The sequence below is a fragment of the Microtus oregoni genome, unplaced genomic scaffold (assembly GCF_018167655.1).
Source record: "Microtus oregoni isolate MIOR12 unplaced genomic scaffold, Mior012 000012F_ref0000307, whole genome shotgun sequence".
Lineage (NCBI taxonomy): Eukaryota > Metazoa > Chordata > Mammalia > Rodentia > Cricetidae > Microtus > Microtus oregoni.
Window position 1 is genome coordinate 4,863,516 of NW_024543071.1, and position 21,470 is coordinate 4,884,985.

A 21,470-nucleotide genomic window follows, 5' to 3' on the forward strand; every position below is an offset into this window, starting at 1 on the left:
TGTAATTATTTTGGGGCATAAGCTAGCCGAGCAGGCGGCCGGGGTGCTGGGAACGCAGCCCCGCTGCCCTTATTACTACAGAAAAGGACAGATACCTCTCCTCCTAGGTCTAGAGTTCTCCTTGTGGTCACTGTTGTTCTTAGGATAAAGAAGTGACCTTGAGTGCTAGGAGCATGTGGTTGTTTCCAGCTCTGGGGAAGGGGAGGCACAGAGGATGTGAGGACCTGGGCTCTGAGGAGCAGCGCAGAAAATGGCATAGGATGGGTTCCCCTGTCCATTCCAGCCACCAGCAGCACATACCTGGGCTCAGTCAGGAGGCTGCTTCCTCCAGGCCCTGGTTCAGTTGCTCTTCACAGAAGAGGAAGCCAGAGAGGAGCCAGATGCTCTCCTCAGGCTCCTGTTAGAGGCAGGTGGGTGGCCGTCTGTTTTCTCAGCACTACGGAGAACTAGATCCTTTCCTGAAAGAGGGGATGCTCTGTGCTGTCCTGCAGACTGGGGGGACTCTCCACTGAACCCCTAGGATGAATGCATGCTCTGTGCTGTCCTGCAGACTTGAGGGGGGGGAGCTCTCCGCTGACCTCCTAGGATGAACGCATGTTCTGTGTTCTCCTGCAGACTGGGGGACCTCTCCACTGAACCCCTAGGATGAGCACATGCTCTGTGCTCTCCTACAGACTGGGGGACCTCTTCACTGAACCCTTAGGATGAGCACATGCTCTGTGCTGTCCTGTAGACTGGGGACCTCTCCACTGACCCCCTAGGATGAACGCATGCTCTGTGCTCTCCTGTAGACTGTCAGGGTCTCCACTGACCCCCTAGGATGGTACAACAGAGACCTGGGTGCCTCAGTCCAAGCCCTTGAAAGTGCCATTCAGATGCCAAGAAGCACCCAGAGTGTGGTCCTCACCCCCCATTCTGTGTCAGGAGGTAAGTTCTGGGGTTGGGGTAGGGTGGTGGGTGGACAGTGTACTGGGAAGTACCTGCAGTCCTGTCTACTTGTCCCACCCAGCGCTGTTGTAAGCTGGGTGGATGATCGACCCCTGGGTCCTCAGAGGACAGCTGGATTTCAGAGCCCAGGAATCCATCCCGCAGATGGCTTCAGGCAGTTTTACCTCAACGGTTCTTTATTTCCTCACTGAAATGGCTTCTTCTTCTTTTTTTTTTAATTATGAGATTTGAAATATTTATGTATAGACATTTATTTATTTCATATATTTTGTACACATATATACATGTTATACTGGCAACAATCTAGATAACAGAAAATAAAATACATTGAATGTCTCTCCTGTGTGCCAAAGGTCTTTACTAATCTAAACCCACATACAAGGCAGAAGTCAGGGGATTTTCTTTCTAAAGCTGGGTTAGATTCTTGGTTCTGCCCTTACAGCTACTGAGCTCCGAGTCATGAAGACTGAATATCACTGAGCTTTCAAAGCCTTCGATTTTCCACGCGAAAGGACAGTCTACTGAGATGTGTCCTTTGACCGCCCGCCCCCCTGTACTGACATTCCCCAAGCTGATTAGATTTCAGCTGCCGGCTCCTGCTTTCCTGATTAAAAGGCCTTTGGTTCTTTGACTTCACAGGACTAATTTGCTAATAAACCAATCAATTAAGAACATATAAACATAGTTTCCTGTTTACATTTGGAGCAAGCAGCTCTTGGCTGGATACAGCACCAAACTTCCTTAGCTTCCAAAATAGTTACCACATCTTTAAGAAAGCAGGTCTACTGAGCCTGGTAAGAACATCAGTAACTCTGCCTGGCCTGACGGCCCCTGGGCTGCTGAGTCACAGGAAGTGTCTGCGAGGACAGCTACAGACTTTCATCTCTTGCCTCCCTGGAATGAATAATTCTAATTCCTAACAAAGAAGCAATTGTGACCTCAGAAAGCACACAGTACTACTAATTAGACCATATTTACTCAATCGATGCCTGCCGTGTCTGATGCCAAGTCTCAGATAATAAGGTCTTCCATTCTAACTCTGTTCCTTAGTCATTACCCCATGTGACCTCAATGCAACAGCCACAGAGGGGCTAGTGACCCCCATTGTTAGGACAGTACAGTGACTCAAGTAGGATTCTGTCTTGTCTCCGATCATGATGATCCAGGGCTCCATCCTTCTTCTGCTGCCATGGGCCCGAGGCAGATTATTCTCCAGTTGATTCCTTCTGGGTCTTTTTGATGGCTGGACTCCTCTTCAGTGCCTTCCCCGGCAAACCCTGTTGGTATTTTAAGGGGCATGCACAGGAGGGGGCATGGAACTTCTCTGAATGTGGGATCCGGCCAATGGAGAGTTTCACTTTCTAGGACACAAGATAGGAGATAATTAAATGACCAGAGAGTATCCTTAGGATCCTGTCCTTCATACCTCTTGAATCTGTTTTTGAAAGAAATCGAACGATGAGCCAAAGGCAGTTGCAGGTGATCTGTATGTTCAAGCGGAACACGGACTTTGATTTTCTGACATCCATAGGCCTAAGCCTCTAGGCTGGCTCCGGAAAGGGCTGATGACCCACTGTGCTGGCTAGTGTTATGTTAACTTGACACAAACTAGAGTCACTTTGGAAGAGGGAACCTCAGTTAGGAAATGCCCCCATGGGACTGGCCTATGGACAAGTCTGTAGCACATTTTCTTGATTGATAACTGATGCTCACTGTGGGTAGTGATGTCCCAGGGCTGATGGTCCTGGATGCTATAAGAAAGCAGGGTGTTGGAAGGAACCTTGTAAACAGCACTCCTCCATGGCCTCGATTCAGTTCCTGCCCTAACTTTCTTTGGTGATGGGCTGTGATGGAAGTGTAAGAGAAACAAACCCTTTCCTTCCCAGTTGTTTTGGCTGTGGTGTTTTATCACAGCAGTAGAAATCTTACTAAGACAGCCACAGAGGATCAGTAGCTCAAAAGGCCTGTAGAACCCTGTGTGTCCAAAGGAGACCACCATCCAGGAAAGCCCCAGCCAAAAGCAGAAGGAAACGGAAATTGAACGTTTCTCTTGCAGCTCACATTTCTTATCCCTCTAAACACACACACCATCTCCTCTGCCTCTAAAAAGCTGTCTCACTTTCCTCTCACTGTCTCTAGCCCCTCTCTCTGCCAGCCTCCCTCTTCTCTGCACTGTGGCTAAGGTGGATGACATTGGCTCAGACACGAGACCCAGGAGATGCCCTTGCTCCCACATGCCCTTCTCCAGAAACAAGTATTTGCATTTTAAAAGAGGACTGGCCATCTGTTTTCACATAAAAGAAAGAAGTCAGGAGTGGTGGGGAGGAGAGTTTTCTACTCCTCTAGACCGGTGGTTCTCAACCTTTCTAATGCAGCCCTCTACTACAGTCAGTTCCTCATGTGTGCTGACCCCAACCATAACATTATTGTCATTGCTACTTCATAACTGTAATTTAGCTACTGTTATGAATGGTAATATACATATCTAATACGTAGGTTATCTGTGAAAAGGTCATTTGATGGGATTGAGACCTACGTTGGTGGGGGTTGATAGTGGTCAGTATTACTTGGGAGTTGTTCTCAGATGCATGCAGAAGACAGCAAGAGCACAGGAGAGGTGAGGTCTACAAGGGCAGTCATGATGGTGCATATGTGAGCGCCCAGGTGGAGATTTAGATGTGTGTCTGCTCACAACCCTTTTTCTGATGTGGGATTCCACTGATAAATAAAGGAACTGCTTTGGGTCTATAGCAGAGCTATAGGGGAACAGAGCTAGGTGGGGAAAACTAAACAGAATGCTGGGAGAAAGGAGGCAGAGTCAGAGAGAAGCCATGTAGTCCTGCTGGAGCCGGAAGGAACTTTAGTAGGTAAGCCATGTGATAATACACAGATTAATAGAAATGAGTTAAATTCAGATGTTAGAGTTAGCTAATAAGAAGCTAGAGCTAATGGGCCAAACAGTGTTTTAAATAATAATCTGTGTGATTATTTCAATTCTGGGTGGCTGGTATGAACAAGCAGCCTAATACAACACTTTTCTTGATTACTGAGCACATGTATGGATCTTTGGGCCAAAATAATAGTAACTTCCAGAAGTTGCACATGGTTTTCTTCACCCTTTGGCTGTAGGGTGGACCTTTGGCAGAAGCCATGAATTATAAGTTGCCAGACTATTGGGCTAGATCCCTCAAACCAGCCTCTTATCTACCCTGCAAACTCCTATCAAGGATTGAACTCAAGCCAAACACTGCCTGCTGTGAGGGTATCCTCAGAAGACCCATCTAGTCTCCCCAACACTTTCGGCTCACATCCCAGAGCACACACTGTATTCTGAGACAGCTGACGATACTTGCTTTACCCGCTAATCTGTGAGCTACTTATGTGTAAGCTGAGACCACCTTTGTAGCCCTAGAGCACAGCAGTAGCCAGTAGAGAGTAGGGAGATGTTCAATAATAGCGAGGGAACAGATGAATGATGAACCCTGGCACTGCCACTAACTAGTTTTGTGTCTACCTTAGTCACATGCCTGACTGGCCTTACCCTTTCAGATAATACAATAAGAATTTCTCCAACTGTCAGGCTTATGGAATGATGGAGAAGAAACAAGCTGAGTCCTTAATACGCATGACACATAACCACAGACTCCCAGAGCCAGAAGATAGATCATTACTGTTGCTGTTTATAGAAATTTCAAGTCAAGGTTCTATGCTTTCTAAGAATGTTAACTGCATGGCCCAGCGTTTTAGATGTATCTATCTGTTAACTGTGTGGTCGAGTGTTTTAGATGTATCTATCTGTTAACTGCACTGTCTGGTGTTTTAGATGTATCTATCTGTTAACTGTGTGGTCCAGTGTGCTAGATGTATCTATCTGTTAACTGCATGATCTAGTGTTTTAGATGTATCTATCTGTTAAAGGTGTGGTCCAGTATTTTAGATGTATCTATCTGTTAACTGTGTGGTCCAGTATTTTAGATGTATCTATCTGTTAACTGCATGATCTAGTGTTTTAGATGTATCTATCTGTTAAAGGTGTGGTCCAGTATTTTAGATGTATCTATCTGTTAACTGTGTGGTCCAGTGTTTTAGATGTATCTATCTGTTAACTGTGTGGTCCAGTGTTTTAGATGTATCTATCTGTTAAAGGTGTGGTCCAGTGTTTTAGATGTATCTATCTGTTAACTGTGTGGTCCAGTATTTTAGATGTATCTATCTGTTAACTGCATGATCTAGTGTTTTAGATGTATCTATCTGTTAAAGGTGTGGTCCAGTGTTTTAGATGTATCTATCTGTTAACTGTGTGGTCCAGTATTTTAGATGTATCTATCTGTTAACTGTGTGGTCCAGTATTTTAGATGTATCTATCTGTTAACTGCATGATCTAGTGTTTTAGATGTATCTATCTGTTAAAGGTGTGGTCCAGTATTTTAGATGTATCTATCTGTTAACTGTGTGGTCCAGTATTTTAGATGTATCTATCTGTTAACTGTGTGGTCCAGTATTTTAGATGTATCTATCTGTTAACTGCATGATATAGTGTTTTAGATGTATCTATCTGTTAAAGGTGTGGTCCAGTATTTTAGATGTATCTATTTAATAGAAGACAAATGTGAATGTCCCTAACAGAAGCAGCACATGTTGAGCCCTTCCTCTCCTTTCTCCCTAGTCACAGTCCAGAGATCCAAGAAGCACAGTTTGGAAACCATAGGGAGGAATGAGTCCTTGCTCTGCTCCTTGTTTTAGAGTAAAGAAGCTAAACACAGAGAAGGCAGCGGCCTTCCCTAGGTCACGGGGCTAGAAATCAATTTGGCTTAGAAGGATGAACAATATGAAAACTATACTACCCAGGAATGCCATTTACATGTGTGTAACATGATCTTGGTTTTTAATAATAACTCCATACAGAGAGTTATTAGATGAGAAAATTGACATTCAGGAAAGTGAGCCACTCCATGTCACATGGCCCTGCAGGTAGAGGCAAAGCCATAGTAATTGTGTCTGGGACATTGCGAACATGTTAGCATGCTATATCATTTTGTTCTTCAACAACTGCTGCAATCACTGTCCCTAATTTTACAGAAAGGCAAGACAGACTGCTTAAAGGGGCTATCTACAGTCTGCAAGTTAGTCTGAGTCATGGTGCTGTTTCTGCACCCTACAGTGCCTGAGATCAAAAGCCCCGAGCCCTCTCTCCTAGCCCAGTGCTTTCCCCAGTAGCACTTGAAACAAAAGACAAAATTTCATTCATGTTCTGAGTCATTCCCAGACTTCCTCCCAGATTTGGATCTTCTTCCCAGCCCTGACTTGATCTGGCCTGGTCTGGTTCATAGGACTCACCTCCTTCTGGTTACAGCGGGTAAGAAACAGGGAAACCTCCTCCAGGTTCTGGGGCTTCAGGTCATTGACAGCCAAGATATGGTCTCCATGGCAGAATATGCACCCTAGTCGGGGAGGGCCTTCCCACTGAGCCACACTGCAGTGGGAACACAGCATCCAACAAGAAAGTGAGGCAGAGTTCATTGGCTCCTTGTGGGGGCAGGAATGGGGCCTGTGGGATTACCTCACTCTGTGCCGAGTTGCCCCATATTGGAAGCCAACCCTCTCCTTCTGTCTGGACTAACTTCCTCCCTGCCTCCCTTCCCTCAGAAGCTTTGCTCCAAGCTAATCACCCTCATAAGGCCCTGCCAAGTCCAGTCCCTTGTTTTGCTTGTAGTTAATCTCTCCTGTCCCAGGATTTATAATTATGCACGGTGGGAATACTTTAACTGTAGTTCTGAATAAGATGTACTTTTTATATTTACTGACTCACGGGCCTCTTCTTTTCATCTGGCTTTATGACCTGGGAGTACAGAACTCCCTTTCTGTTTCCTTAGCTGGTGTTTAAAAATTGATAACTGCACAGTTCTAAGAAAACAGGATGCTCAACAAACACCTGCCAGAACTGAGCACACAGAGCTGCAGTGAATATTTAATAAGTGGATGAATGAACGGATGTGTAAGTTTGGTCACAGACAAGTCCATAGGCTGAGCAGTCTTAAATTACAAAAATTTTGTAAAAATGGAAAGTTGTGGCAGTATGGGATCTTATTTATATTAAAGAGTTACCTTGTAAAAATTCAGTCTTCCACCAAAATGAATTAAACATGTTGGCTTATTTATTTTAAGATGGGGGAGGGGAGAGCGTCTCATTATGTAGCTAAAGCTGGCCTTAAATCTACTATGAAGCTTAGGTTGGCCTTGAGGTCTATTCCAGGGAACTAAGATTACTGGCCTGTGCCAACATGTCCAGTCACAGTCTAAGAGGATGTAGAATTAGATAAATAGTAATTATGGGAGGCAGAGACAGGAGGATTTCTGTGAGTTCGAGGCCAGCCTGATCTACAGAGTGAGTTCCAGGACAAGCCCCAAAGCTACAAAGAAACCCTGTCTCAAAAGGCAAAACAAAAAATATTTGCCACACAGAATTTTGTGCTTGTGTTTTGGAATAGAAGTTTGAATGGGGTGTGGGACTCTTAGGCCCACATATATATCTTTTTCTTTTCGATCTTATAACCTCATTCTCTTCTTTCCTTCTTTAAATATTCACCCCGTGGTGCCTGGAACAGCCCCTTGCCATCCATTCTCCTTTGAAGGATATCAGAAACATCCTGAGTCCTGGGCTTTTTGGTTCTCTTAGACCCCCTCAAAAGCTGACCTTCTATATAACAATAATCTTTCTGCTGGAGAGCCCTCTCTCTGGCAACAGCAGCCCTAGTGCTCCGTTGGTTTTGTCAGATGCAGTGTTCAGAATGAGGGTGCTGTTTCATCTCTGATGTCTGTTCAAAGCTCCACCTACCATATCCGTCCCGCCGCTTCTACAAGAGCAAGATAGTCGATGGCATCTCGAGGAGTGAGGAACACATTCAGAGTCTCCACTTGGCTCTCATCGGACACGTTGCTGGGACAGAAAACATTTGTGTAAGTGGCGTCAAACAGCCGACGGAACCTCGCTCTGAGCTATCCTTTCAGAGTGTATTTTTGGCCTTCTGCTTCTGAGATGACATTTTCCAGTTAAAGCTTGCCCAAAACATACCAAGAAAGAAATCGGAATTTAAGGTACGGAAAGACATTCATTAATCCTTCCTGCCCCTCTGGCATGTGGTAGTGGTTGGCAGACAGCAGAAGGAGGCAAAACTGGACCAAGTGGGATTATAACCATCTCCATCCAGTCAATTTACATGTTTGTTTTCTGGAAATTATTTCATACAGGAGGGCATGGAAAACAGCTAAAAATCGCAACTATCTTGTCACGTGCCCTTGATGTCACCTAGGACCTAAACTTTCCCCTTCTCATCTGCTCAGCACCTCAGGAGGCTTGCCTGCCCACATGACGCTAGTGCGGGAGGCTGGTGATGCATGCTGATGCTGGATCAGCGAGGTCCAGGTTTTAGGGCCCGAAAGACTAGCCAAGGGAAAAACTGTTGGGAGGGCCACCCCCATCCCTGGGGACCATTCTTCTTTCAACTCTATCATTTACTGTCTATGGTCACAACACCAGAGAAGGGTCACAGCCTCAATGACACACAGAGTAAGCCTGCCATGCTTGTCTGACTTGGGAATTTTCAGGAACTACTTTGAAATTTATAAAATTGAGTGCATTTAAGGCATCTGTCTTGTTCTTAGGGCCCACAAAGTTTTAGAAATCAGGGCTTTACTTGAGTAATATAGACAATTTCACAACAGTTAGGGAGGCGGACCCCGTTTTGTCTTCTGTGGTCTGTGCTTCCAGGTCAGCAAGTGAAAGATACAGATAACTCCCTGTGCCGAGTTCTTGCAGAGAAGTTGCCTGCTCCGGAGTTTCTGGAGAGCTCTGGGTTTCAGCTTGGCCATCAGCAGATGCAGGGGTCGATTGTTTGAAGAAGCTGGAGTAGAAGAAGTTGAACAAGGGTCTGTTTAAGCACCCACAGTGGCAGCTTTCCACTCTACCTGTCATCTAACAGCCGTAAGAAGACTAACAAAGCCTTGGAACACGTTCAGCCATCAGAATCCCACCAGAGGCAGAGTCAAACTGAACAAGCTTTCTTTCTAAATATGGACTTGGAATCGAAATAACATTTTACAGGGTTGGGAGAACAGGGTGAGAGAATGAGAGACATAAAATCCAAAAACCCAGAAGACTTCTCAAGACAGAAGTGTCCTGATGTCACAGGCGGCTTTCTGTGAAAAACCCAGAAGACTTCTCAAGACAGAAGTGTCCTGATGTCACAGGTGGCTTTCTGTGGGTGAGAAAACCATCGCCACATTCCTTTCTCTTAAGTCCACAGGTTGAACGCCCGTCCCTTGAGCATCTGAAACCTGAAATGCTACCTGACAATACAGATGCCGCGTGTGGAGTAAGTCCACACCATCACGCTGTCTTTCATGAACAAAGTCAATTTCAAACACTTTTTGCCTAAGGTTATCATCAGGTTATGTATATAAGGTACATTTGGAAATATGAATCGTGCATGTATTTTATGTTTAGATGACTTCTGTTCCACAAGACATCTCATTATGGATATGCAGATATTCCAAAATCTGAAAAAAGAAATAATTCTGAAACCAGAAATGTTTATAATCCTAAGCATTTCAGATAAAGGACATCGACCTGAATCAATCAATGTGCAGAGCGGAGTCTTTGTGATGCTTTGAAGCAATTTCTCAACAGTTCAAAAATGAACTGGGGGCTAGAGAGACAGCTGGGTGGGTAAAGTGCTCGCCTTGTAAACAGTAGGGCCGCAGGCTCTCTAGGGCCCATGGAAGGCCAGGCGTGGTAGCGTTTCTCCAATCCCCGTGCTTCCATGGCAAAATGGGATGTGGGGAATCCTAGGAAGTTCACGGGCCAGTTCATGTGGTATGTGCAGTGGCAAACAACAAGAGAATGATTCCAACAAAGCAGAAGATGAGGACACCAACACCCAAGGTTGCCCTCTGAGCTCTACATGTGCCTTATGGCTCATGTCAATGCCATACACACACACATTATCCATATATGCACATACATACATATATATGTATGTATGTATGTGCATATATCCTCACACAAAGGTTAACACACTGAATTGGTGGTAATTGCTCTATTAAAAATAGGTTAGCTATGCTGGGCAGTGGTAGCGCACGCCTTTAATCCCAGCACTTGGGAGGCAGAGGCAGGCGGATCTTTGTGAGTTCGAGACCAGCCTGGTCTACAAGAGCTAGTTCCAGGACAGGCTCCAAAACCACAGAGAAACCCTGTCTCAAAAAAAAAAAAAAAAAGGTTAGTTAATAGCAGTACTTAGAAGGCATTTACACTCACCAGGATCTCATTGACATGTAATTGCTCTCAGATTTCTTGAAAACTTGGTCTGGACTACTGGATTCAATGGAGTCATCGGAATCGCTGGAGTCAGCAATATTCTTCAACTAAAGGCATGAAAAGAAGATGTAAGGATACATGTCTGCCACTGGCCAGGCACCTCCTCACCTCCCACTACTCTAAAATAGAATCACACATCTTCATCGCAAGGACAGCCGCTCTTCAGAGAATATCACCTGGCCTTAACCAAGGGAGATGGAGCCACAGTTTCTGGCAGGGAACTCTTGGGTCCCATTCCAGACATGCATTCTATTGAGAAGCTTTGGATTTTCCTGTCTGCCCATTCCTAGTCATTCACTGCAGGAGCCTTTCCTCCAGGGAATTAATTCTATCATGGAACCTCGGAAGCTGATTGGGCCAAAGACTGGATGTAATTCTTGCTTCATATCCACCGATTCTTCCCCTCTAGTTCATATCCACTGACTTCTCTTCATATCCACGGATTCTTCCCCTCTAGTTCATATCCACTGACTTCTCTTCATATCCACGGATTCTTCCCCTCTAGTTCATATCCACTGACTTCTCTTCATATCCACGGATTCTTCCCCTCTAGTTCATATCCACTGACTTCTCTTCATATCCACAGATTCTTCCCATCTAATTCACCACTGACTTCTCTTCATATCCACGGATTCTTCCCCTCTAGTTCATATCCACTGACTTCTCTTCATATCCACGGAGTCTTCCCCTCTAGTTCATATCCACTGACTTCTCTTCATATCCACGGATTCTTTCCCTCTAGTTCACCACTGACTTCTCTTCATATCCACGGATTCTTCCCCTCTAGTTCATATCCACTGACTTCTCTTCATATCCACGGATTCTTCCCCTCTAGTTCATATCCACTGACTTCTCTTCATATCCACGGATTCTTTCCCTCTAGTTCACCACTGACTTCTCTTCATATCCACGGATTCTTTCCCTCTAGTTCACCACTGACTTCTCTTCATATCCACGGATTCTTCCCCTCTAGTTCATATCCACTGACTTCTCTTCATATCCACGGAGTCTTCCCCTCTAGTTCATATCCACTGATTTCTCTTCATATCCACGGATTCTTCCTCTCTAGTTCACCACTGACTTCTCTTCATATCCACGGATTCTTCCTCTCTAGTTCACCACTGACTTCTAAGTGGAGCATCGCCTTCCTGTCAGCCAGTCATCTGTGCATCTCTCTCCTCACCAAAGGCTCTCTTCCAGACCTCACGCTCGTGTGGTCTTCTTTGCCAGGCATGCCGTTTTCTTCTCCTGCCCGGTGAAGTTTTGTTGTTTCCCCATATTCCTGAATCACCTCAGCCTGCCTGCCAGCTGTTGTACAGCTTCATCTCCTTCCCCAGATACCATATCTCACAGGGGTCTACAGCCTTCCTTTCTACACACCTGATTGGTTGGTTGCCCTAGAGAACACTAATGCAGAAGTATTCTTGGTGAAAGAAAGTGTTCTATGCTTAAGAAATCATGGGCCGTGCCTTGTGTTATGCACTTGGCTGCTTACAATGCAGAACTATGTACCAGGGGCTCTGAGAACTTCACTGTGATGGACAGCTTGTTCAAACCACTTGTGACTTAGCATTTCTATAAACAACTTGACCTCAGCATGCATCTTCAAATTATAATGTCATCATCTGGTAGAAACCCCCCCCCAGTTTTGGAGATGATGCTACTCTGCTCCCCTAATTTTGTCTACCACCTCATTCCACCTTTTCTGTCTGTGGCTAACGTACATATAACTCCTTGGCCAATGTTCCAGGAAGTCAATCCGTGTTTTGTCACTTCCCTGCTTAGAAGCTTTCTTTGTCTCTATGCTTCTCACAGAGTGAAGTTGGCTTGAAATCCAGTACCCATCATGGGCTGGCTGGTTCTCCCATCACAGGCTGGCTGGTTCTCCTGTTACAGGCTGGCTGGTTCTCCCATCACGGGCTGGCTGGTGTAGTAATAAGGGCGGCAGGGCTGCGTCCCCAGCACCCCGGCCGCCTGCCTGGCTAGCTTATGCCCCGAAATAACAACACACAAACTGTATTCTTTTAATCACTGCTTGGCCCATTCTCTTCTAGGCTAATTCTCACATATTAATTTAGCCCATTTCTAATCATCTGTGCGTAGCACCCCAAGGTGCGCTTACCGGGGAGATTCTAGCCTATGTCCATCCTGGGTCGGAGCTTCATGCTGGGAGCGGGGCATGGCGTCTCTCTCAGGCGTCTGCTCCTGAGAGGAGAGCTGTCGCGTCTCTGATCTCACTTCCTCTTCCTCCCAGCATTTTGTTCTGTTTACTCCACCCACAGGGCCAAGCAGTTTCTTTATTGGCCAATGACCTTCCTCCATCAGGCTGGTTGTCTTTTGTCCTTTTAATTCTCTACTCTGCCATTCCTTCACACACTCTGCAGTGTTGTCTACCTGAGCAATTCATCAGACATGGCAGATGCCAGGGGTCCCTGAAGCCTGCTTTGACTCAAGTGGAAAGAGAAAAATCTGCCCTATGTCTGATGACCCTAGACCACTGCATGCCTCTTTGTGTGGCATTATCTTTGGTGATGGAGACTGTGGGCTCTGAACTGTGGAGACCATGAGGCCCACTCGTCACTGGAGCCACCATGCTGGGCACAGTGCAGTGTCTAGCACCCCAAAGGGCATCTGGTTATTAATAGGCTGTTCCACACACACTCACAGCTGATTACCCAGTGACTGTTACCCTTTTCCTTTCAGTCCAGGAAACAGAAAGACTACTAAATTTCAAATGTTATCTACTGAGTTCTCAAATGTCACCTCCTCTGTAGAACTTTCTCTGGTCTTCGACCTGGAAACCAGCTTCCTCTTCCCACCCCTAGTACTACCCAGGCATCCTATAGGTATGTGTCTCGCTCCTAGGCTGGTGCCAGCATCATGAGCAAGCCATTGGTCTCTGCCAGCTTCACCTCTGTGCCTTCCTGATCTCAGCCTATTGGTCCCAGCAGCAGTGTGTGGCAGAGGCTCGGCAGACGTGGTGAAGAGATGAATGATGGGTGGGTGGGGGTGAATGATGAGTGGGTGTGGACACTCACTTCTGAAAGGATGCTTCGGGGAGTCTGATAGTAATTCTCTTCTTCTGTGTCTTGAGGGGGTTCTGAGTATAAATGGTCTTCATAATGATGATTATGATCTTGCCTGAGTTCTTGGAGACTATTTTGTATTAAATGCTGAAAAAGAAAGATGCAAAAGGAATTAATGAGTTCCTTCCTTCCTTCCTTCCTTTCTTCCTTCCTTCCCTCCTTCCCTCCTTTCTTTCAATAAAATTAAACCAATCCTTTCTAGAAAAGCTTTAGTAGATGAGTAGTGTTGACAAGGTCGCAGTCTCTTTCAGTACGACATGCGGAAGCCCACACACTGGATTTGCCTCTTCAATCTGGGTCACCTCTAATGGTGTGAATGTTTAAGCATAGCTCATGTCTGGAATTTTTCTCAACTGTGGAGAAGTTACAACTCAGAACAAGAAGTTTTCTGCTGTGAGAGGCGTGACAAGGCATGGAGCTTTGTCACGGTGCCTCTACCCCATCTCATTCCTGTCATCTCAGCAGCTTCTGAGGAGGCAATCAGCCCAGAGTCACTGAACCTCCAGGGTTCCTCTTCTGTGTTGTGCCTCCTCTGTTTCCATAGCAGTGCAATTAGGTAGTGTTGGCTCCGTGACAGTGTGAATTATAGGTTTCCAGGTGAGGTAGATACGAGCAACTAATTATTGCCTTCCCTCCCCTAACAGACACCAGATACCCCACGAAGGCAGCTGCTCTGAGTAGCCTAAGGATTGTTATGAGTGCAATCTGGTTACTCCAGGAACAAGACTGGGTGGTGAGGCCTTGCATAAGCCCCGAATATTTGTTAGGAATTCCATGGAAGGTAAGTGTGTGTGTGTGTGTGTGTGTGTGTGTGTGTGTGTGTGTTAGTTAGATAGCTAGATAGATAGATAGATAGATAGATAGATAGATAGATAGATAGGATACCATGATTCAGGATGGTTCAACTTTCAGATTTTTTTCTCTCATAGAGAGAATACAAATGCAAGACACATTCAGTGGGAACTGTATTACAGATTTTGAACTATAGTCTTTGTGTGGGCCACCAATAAGGGTAAGATAACTTTTTGTAAGTCTGGTGGCAGCAGTAGCCACAGCTCCTCGACAGCACTGCAGTCACAGGGGGAACAGCAGACCCTGCACTGCATGTTTGTTGCTGAGCTGTGATGTTCAGAAAGTCAGGTGTGGTAGATACACTTTCAACTCATGCTGCTCTCCATTTATTATGAGTTTATCAGGACTGGCCCCGCTGAGAAGCCCACAAGCATCTCTACATACTTAAGTCATGTCCATTTCTCTATCTCAAAGCTCTCTGCTGTGATACGAATGTTCCCCTCGGAAACACATATTGAAATTGAAATGTCATTTTTAGAGCAGTGATGGTAGAGCTTTAAGGATAGTCAGGTCATGATAGCATGTTCCTCAATGCCATGTCTGAGATGAGGAAGGCTGCTCCACCCTGGTTGTCCTCTGCCTTGCTCGCCTGTCTGCCGGTCACCTGATGAGCCAGCAAGAAGGCCCCTACCAGATGAGATCCCTCTCTTGATCCTGAATCTCACAACTGTCAGAGCTGGGGAAACCAATTGTTATTGCTGTTTGGAAACTCCTAGAGTACCGCAGTGTTCTGTTATGGATGCTGAAGATGCACTCGGGAGCGGGATTAGGCTGAGTTAGGAGAGAAGGGTTCCTGATGGACCAACAACATCAATAACAAATCCAGCAAGACACGTGGTTGTCTTTCACTTGAGATGGTTGAAAAAAAAAACAGTATTACTTGATCTGAATAAATAATGGGAAAAGGTAAAAGCTGCCAACAAGGCTCCTCTGTGGGGAAGGGTTCCTCCGAGTGGGAGTTTTGTTCAAGGTCAGTCTGCCTGCCTTGTTTCAGGCCACTGGTTTTCCTCACGGCTGAGATGAAGCGTTTGGCCTGGTGGTGTTGATATGCCGGAAAAGCTTTTAAAATGTTGGAGAGCTGCCAGCTAGATAGAATGAGAAGCCTTGCCTGTGCTTGATACCCACAGAGGGAAAGGAGCCAGTGGGGTGTCTCTAAGGGATGAAATAAGAGATTTCAGGGAAATAAACTGCCCAGCCTGTTTACTGAGAATAGCCAAATCTAGATACACAACAAACCCAGAGATGTGAGGGCACAATTCTGTGACCTTCAGGGGGCAGGCATGCTATCTGACTTCCTCAAACATATTGCATTCGGAGTGAAGAGGATCTGACCCCCAGAATGAGAAGTTAGACCGCTGGGGTGAGCCAAGGGAACTCCACCTTGCCTGAGGGTGTGGACAGCACAACAGGAGATCACAGGGTACTGGGGGACTTTGTGCCCTGTGTGTGGAAGGAGGGGAGGTTGCTGGCCACACTTAGGGAAGGAACTGCCATCTGTCAAGATTTTCAAAACAGAACTAAAATCTTTAGAGTCAGCTAGGCAAGCGTTAAAGCCTACCTATAGAATGGGAAATGAGCAAGTATGAATAAATATTAAGATCAGAAATCATTCTCTCTCTCTCTCTCTCTCTCTCTCTCTCTCTCTCTCTGTGTGTGTGTGTGTGTGTGTGTGTGTGTGTGTATGTGTGTGTGTATGCTTTTTGTTTGTTTGTTTTTCCCCACTGGCCTGGAACTCACCAAGCCGGCTAAGCTGACAGGTCAGAGAACCCCAAGAATGCACCTGCTCCTGCCTCCTCCCTACTAGAGCTATGATGTGTGCTGCCACACCAGTTCTGGGGAGTCAAAGCCGGCCCTTGTGTTTACATAGCAAACACCGCTCTGAGGGACCTGTCTCCTCAGCTATCTCCTCCAGGAAGAACGATGGGCGAGGTCAATGCCTGCTGCTAGCCAGTGGTTCTATTCAGCAATGGCCGCTCCAGCTGCAGCGTCCTGACACAGTAGGAGGAGGTTTGGATTACCATGTCTGGAAGACTGGCCCTCGGCAATGCTAGGCCGACATTCTCCGGAGCACTACAGAGACCAAAGAAAGGACTGGGGTCGGAAACTGGTCTTCTTTCACCCAGCGAAGGCTTCTCCTGCTTAGACAAAAGTCGTTTCGCAGTTAGAGTGCAATCGCCCTCCTGTTACTGTCATCCCTCCACTACCACCTGGGCGTCCCTTCTCCAGGGTCCCCAGGGCTTTGACGGCTGCACTGCCCAGTGGCCAGCGTCATAATACAAAGAGAAGGATCAGCCTTATCAATGACACTTTCTCCTGCTCCCAAGTCCCCAAGGACACCCAGCCTGGCCTAGCCATGGCCGTACCACTAAAACAAGTCCCCAGAGACACCTAGCCTAACTTTAACAGGTGCCCCGAGTGCCCCCCAAGCCTCTCCCCCCCCCATCATGTCTCCCTTCACGCCCTGTCGTTTCTTCTCTTATCATCGAATCTACTGGGAGACATGCCTTGATCTCTCCTTCTCTTGGGCGTATGCTGTCAGCATGGAACAACATGGAAAATATACCCATAAATGTAGTTACACCCAAGATCCTTCTGTGGCAGGCTCTAAAAAAGGACCGGGAGAAATTTACAAAGCTCCTTATGAAGCCAATTACAACCTTCAGTTGCTTACCTGACACAAGAGACATTATATTAAAATGCGGGCAGGTGGAAGCAATGTTTGAGACGCCTCCCTAGACTTAGCCATTCAAAGGGAAACTGGCTATGTACTAAAATCACAGTGGTGGAAAATAGTATACTGCACGCTGCTATGAAAATTGCCACCATTAGCTCTCACTCTCCCTGCTGCAACAATGACAATATAATTTAGCTCTCTTACAAAACACAGAAGTATTTTTCCTTTTGTTAATTGTGAAAGTAGCAAGGGCATGCGTGTCCTCGCTCATTTATTCTTTGTATTAGCACCAGTTGCTAAGGGGAAAGAAAGGGCCGCTGTTGTTTCTAAGGAAAGAAGGCAGTGCTAGGGTGCCCTGAATGCCATCATTAGCGATGTCGAGTTACCTCTGTGTTCTGATGAGCTGCGTGCGCACCTTGGCAATACGGTGACATGAAGGAGACCCAGTCTTTGATCGTCTCCCTGAGGGCAGGAAGAGAGTTTCAGATGACATTGGTAGCAACCTCTCCCACATGCGTTCTGGACCCAGCAGATTCTTTGCACTCGGAGCAGCTTTGGGATCAGCTGCCTACAGAACAGAACTCTTTCCCCAGGCAGTAGCCTGGCCCACTGTTCCCTCGCTGTCTCTGCATCTGCACAGTTGAATTAACCCTCATGACTCCTCCAGTACGGAAACTCAGAAACAGCAGCAGGAACATGGGGCACAGGGCTTCTGCTTTCCCAGGTGTTCTGCCTGTCAGCCCCAATTGCATATCCTCTGGTTGTCCCCCCCACTCAGGAAACGCATTTTTAGGAAGAGTATTGTATTGGTTCATTCTTTGTCTACTTGACATAAATACAGGTCATCTAGAAAGAGGAAAACTCAACTGAAGAAATTCCTCTATCAGGTTGACTTGTAGGCAGGTCTGTGGGGGTATTCTCTTGATTAAATATCAGTGTAGTGGGGCCTGGTCTACTGTGGGCTGTGTCGCCCCTGGGCAGATGGGCCTGGGTGCTCTAAGAAAATAGGCTAAGCAAGCCATAGCGAGCAAGTCAGTGAGCAGTACAACACACTCCCGGGCCTCTGCACCGGTTCCTCCTCCAGGTCCCTGCCTTAAGTTCCTCCTCTGACCTCCCTCAATGGTCTGTAATCAGGACGTGTAAGCCAAGCAAATCCTGTCCCCAGGAGTCAGTGTTTCATCACAGCAGACAGAAAAGTGAACGAGGCAAGTGCGTCTGCGCAGATTGACACATCCCCCATCTTCTTTTCTGCTGTCTTGGGTGGCAATTCAAAAGAAAACTGCAGCTTTGGGTCAACTGGAAACACGCGAAGGCTTCACGCTCGACTTCAGCCTTGCCTCCTCCCGCGCTGTAACCTCTCTAACCTCTCTCCAATAGATAAGTGGGCAGGAGATTCCACAGGAGCTGCTCTTAAAAGCCGCAGATGCCTTGAGGGTGAGCAGTCCCTTCCTGTAGCTCATAGGTTTTCACAGAAGGCATCTGAGCGATAGCGACTGTCATGGCTTGCTTTGTGACCCTCTCCTCATGTACGAAGTCTTTCCGGCTCCCAGCCCTCAGCTGTTACCTTGTGCAGAAAGGGACTACTTGCAGAAATAGTTGGTTAGGTTGAGGTCATACTGTAGAGATACCTCCTACGCTAGTGAGACTGCTATCTGCAGGGGGGATAAAGGAGAAGTTTGACCCAGAGATGTGTGCATATGGGGAACACCTTGTAAAAGCTATGGTTTGGCTGCTGTAGCCAAGGGACCAGCAGCAGTTCCGCGAGAGAGGGATGAAAAGAGCCTTCCGTCCACAGTGCTTCACGGGAGAGGCCATGTCTGCTCCTCATTCTGACTCCCAGCCTTTGGAACAGTGAGGTTAGGAACCTGTTGTTTATACCACAGTTATAACATGCATAGGCAGCTAGCAGAATGATTCTGAAAACTACTTTAAAAGTCAAGGAGGAAGCTTAGTTAGCACTTGCCACGCAACCATGAGGATATGAATTTAATCCCTACAGAAAAGCCAGGCACGGTGGAGTGCCTGCAACACCAGCTGCGGAGCAGAGACAGGCAGATCCCGGCAGCTTTCTGGCCAGTCAGCCTAGCCTAACTCAATCCAGTGAGGGGCTCTGTGCCAAAAACCAAAGTAGACAGCTGCCGAGGAGTGACGGGCAAGGTTGTCCTCTGGCCTCCATGTCCACACACACACGCACACACACTCACATGTACACACACACACACGTGTAAACACTCAAATATGTAACCATACACATGTGCACACACTCAGATGTGCAGCCATGGACATATGCATACATACACACACACTAACATGTGTAACTACATATGTGCACACACCCTCACATGTGCAATCAACACATGTATACACCCTCACATGTACAGCCACACACATGCACATACATATATACATTCAAATATGCAACCACACACATGTACACACACTCAGTTGTGCAGCCATAGACATTGCACACACACATTAATACACACTCACACATGCAGTCCACACATGCATACACACTCACATGTCCACACATACTCCCATGTGCACCCACACACCTATGCACATACACGTGCACATATACTCAGATGTGTAGCCACATGCATATGCACACATACAATCACATGTGCAGTCAAACACATGTACACACACACTCAGATGTTCAGTCATACACATACATGTGCACACATACTTACATCTACAGCCGTACATATATGTATGCACACATGTGCAGCCACACATGCATAGGCATGTATAACACACTCAACATATGCAGCCACACTCATGCATAGGCATGTACACACACACTCACATACACAGCCACAGTTATAGCACTCACACTCAGATGTGCACACACACATGCACAGGCATGTACACACACACTCACATACACAGCCACACTTATGTGCACTCACACTCAGATGTGCACACACACATGCACAGGCATGTACACACACTCACATACGCAGCCACATTAATGTGCACTCACACTCAGATGTGCACACACACAAAACCATTTTAGAACACTGAAGACTGCTGCTTTGCACTGACAGCCTGGTTTCCGTTCTCAGCCTGTTCATCATCTATAGATTTATAATGATTTATAATGCTTTAATTTCACACTCAGCAGACACGCTCTCATCATGCCCTCACCTGTCACGGCCAATGAGGAAGTAGTCCCTATTTGCGGTTCTGATGGACATCACTTCATCCGGGTGGCATTTGAACATCTTCTGCACAGACTGCATCTTTTCCGGGCTATTTATACCAACATCTACGACGGTGCTTCTACAGACACAAAGGAACCAGGCTGATACAGAGAGCAATTTAAGATAAAAACAGATCCCTATTTTAAATTAGGAATGAAACTGACGGTTTCATTGACCCACATTTTAAAGACTGTCTAGTTCACATCATAAATCTCATTTGAATTCTTTCTATTTTAGAAAACAACTCTGGATCTGCTCATCAGTAATTGAAAACACTCTGCTCAACTGGAATTTCAATTCAGAAGTTTCCATTTGGGTTGGATTCCTGAGTCCACAAATCACTATATTTTCCAATATTTCTGGTACGTGATTTCTGAAGAAAAGACAAAGAATAGTTTATCTAAATATTTCTTAAAGTCCACTTTGGCTCTATGAAATTGAATTTAAGGAGCTCTTTCTCAGCAAAAAATTAAGTGAGACAAAGTCCTCAATCGAAGGATCAGGAATTAGAGATTTACCGCCTATGACACAGAGTGTGAAGCAGCTATTTCACTTTTACCTATGCCGTTTGTTATGTCGGTTTTTTAGAGACACAAAACCTATGGCAGGTCTGAAGCCCTGGCTTCTTTTTGTTAGATATTCAGGTTCAAGTTTCTGGGCAGCTTGTTTAGCGTTTGACTTGGGCACATTGTTGCTATTCAGTTTTCCTGGTTTGGATACACACCGATCGATTTCGATGGAGCCTCGGTGTTGATGGTCTTTGTAATAGGAGAGGTTCAGGCCCCTTTCCCTGTTCTGGGACAGGATGAAAAACCGCCTTTTCCAGGAGGTCTGAAAACGAGAAGGTTCTGCTGTTTAGCTAAACCTCAGAAGATGAGCAGGGACTTTTCTCAACTGCTCCTGAGGCTGGTGGGAGGCTGGTGAGAGGCTGGTTAAACTACAGCAATTACTTACTGCCTTGAAGAAAAGCTGAGGGGGTGGCGACTTAATGAAGTAATCTTGTTTGTGAACTTCATTTCCATAATAAAATGTAAATGGTTTGCCTAATAAAAGAAAGTGAAGAGGGTTCAGTTTGTTCTCTCATAAATTTCAGAAAAGAATGGCTTCACTTGGAAAACAATATCTATCTCCAAATTATTCCACCATTCAAAAGAACATGTACAGTAGCTGCTCCCCCACCCAGCCCCAACGAAAGACCAACTGTAGAACAAGCAGCAGCTGGCATCTAGAGGTGGCTTCATTCAGCTCACACCTGCCTGACTCCGTTTCTGCAGTTTGGCCCTGGGTCCCTCGGTGTGAGCAAAGTTTGTTTCCTTTCTCATTTTGACAGT

General features: G+C 46.1%; 1 protein-coding gene across 2 annotated transcripts; it reads right to left on the reverse strand.

Moving 5' to 3' along the window:
* Nucleotides 1-1,240: 1,240 nt before the first annotated feature.
* On the reverse strand, nucleotides 1,241-20,932 carry Plekhs1 (pleckstrin homology domain containing S1). Of its 2 annotated transcripts, XM_041661941.1 has the most exons (10): nucleotides 20,864-20,932; nucleotides 20,084-20,218; nucleotides 17,320-17,395; nucleotides 16,278-16,394; nucleotides 13,354-13,494; nucleotides 10,262-10,368; nucleotides 8,643-8,849; nucleotides 7,784-7,885; nucleotides 6,286-6,421; nucleotides 1,241-2,309 (listed from the first exon to the last, which is right to left on the reverse strand). In XM_041661941.1, the coding sequence occupies exons 2-10, from the start codon at nucleotides 20,176-20,178 to the stop codon at nucleotides 2,154-2,156; spliced, it is 1,137 nt and encodes a 378-aa protein (XP_041517875.1). In that variant the 5' UTR covers nucleotides 20,179-20,218; nucleotides 20,864-20,932; the 3' UTR covers nucleotides 1,241-2,153. The 2 variants fall into 2 exon arrangements, with proteins under 2 accessions (XP_041517875.1, XP_041517876.1); XM_041661942.1 differs by lacking the exon at nucleotides 20,864-20,932 and having other exon boundaries at nucleotides 16,278-16,397; nucleotides 20,084-20,200.
* Between the last annotated feature and the right edge of the window lie 538 nt (nucleotides 20,933-21,470).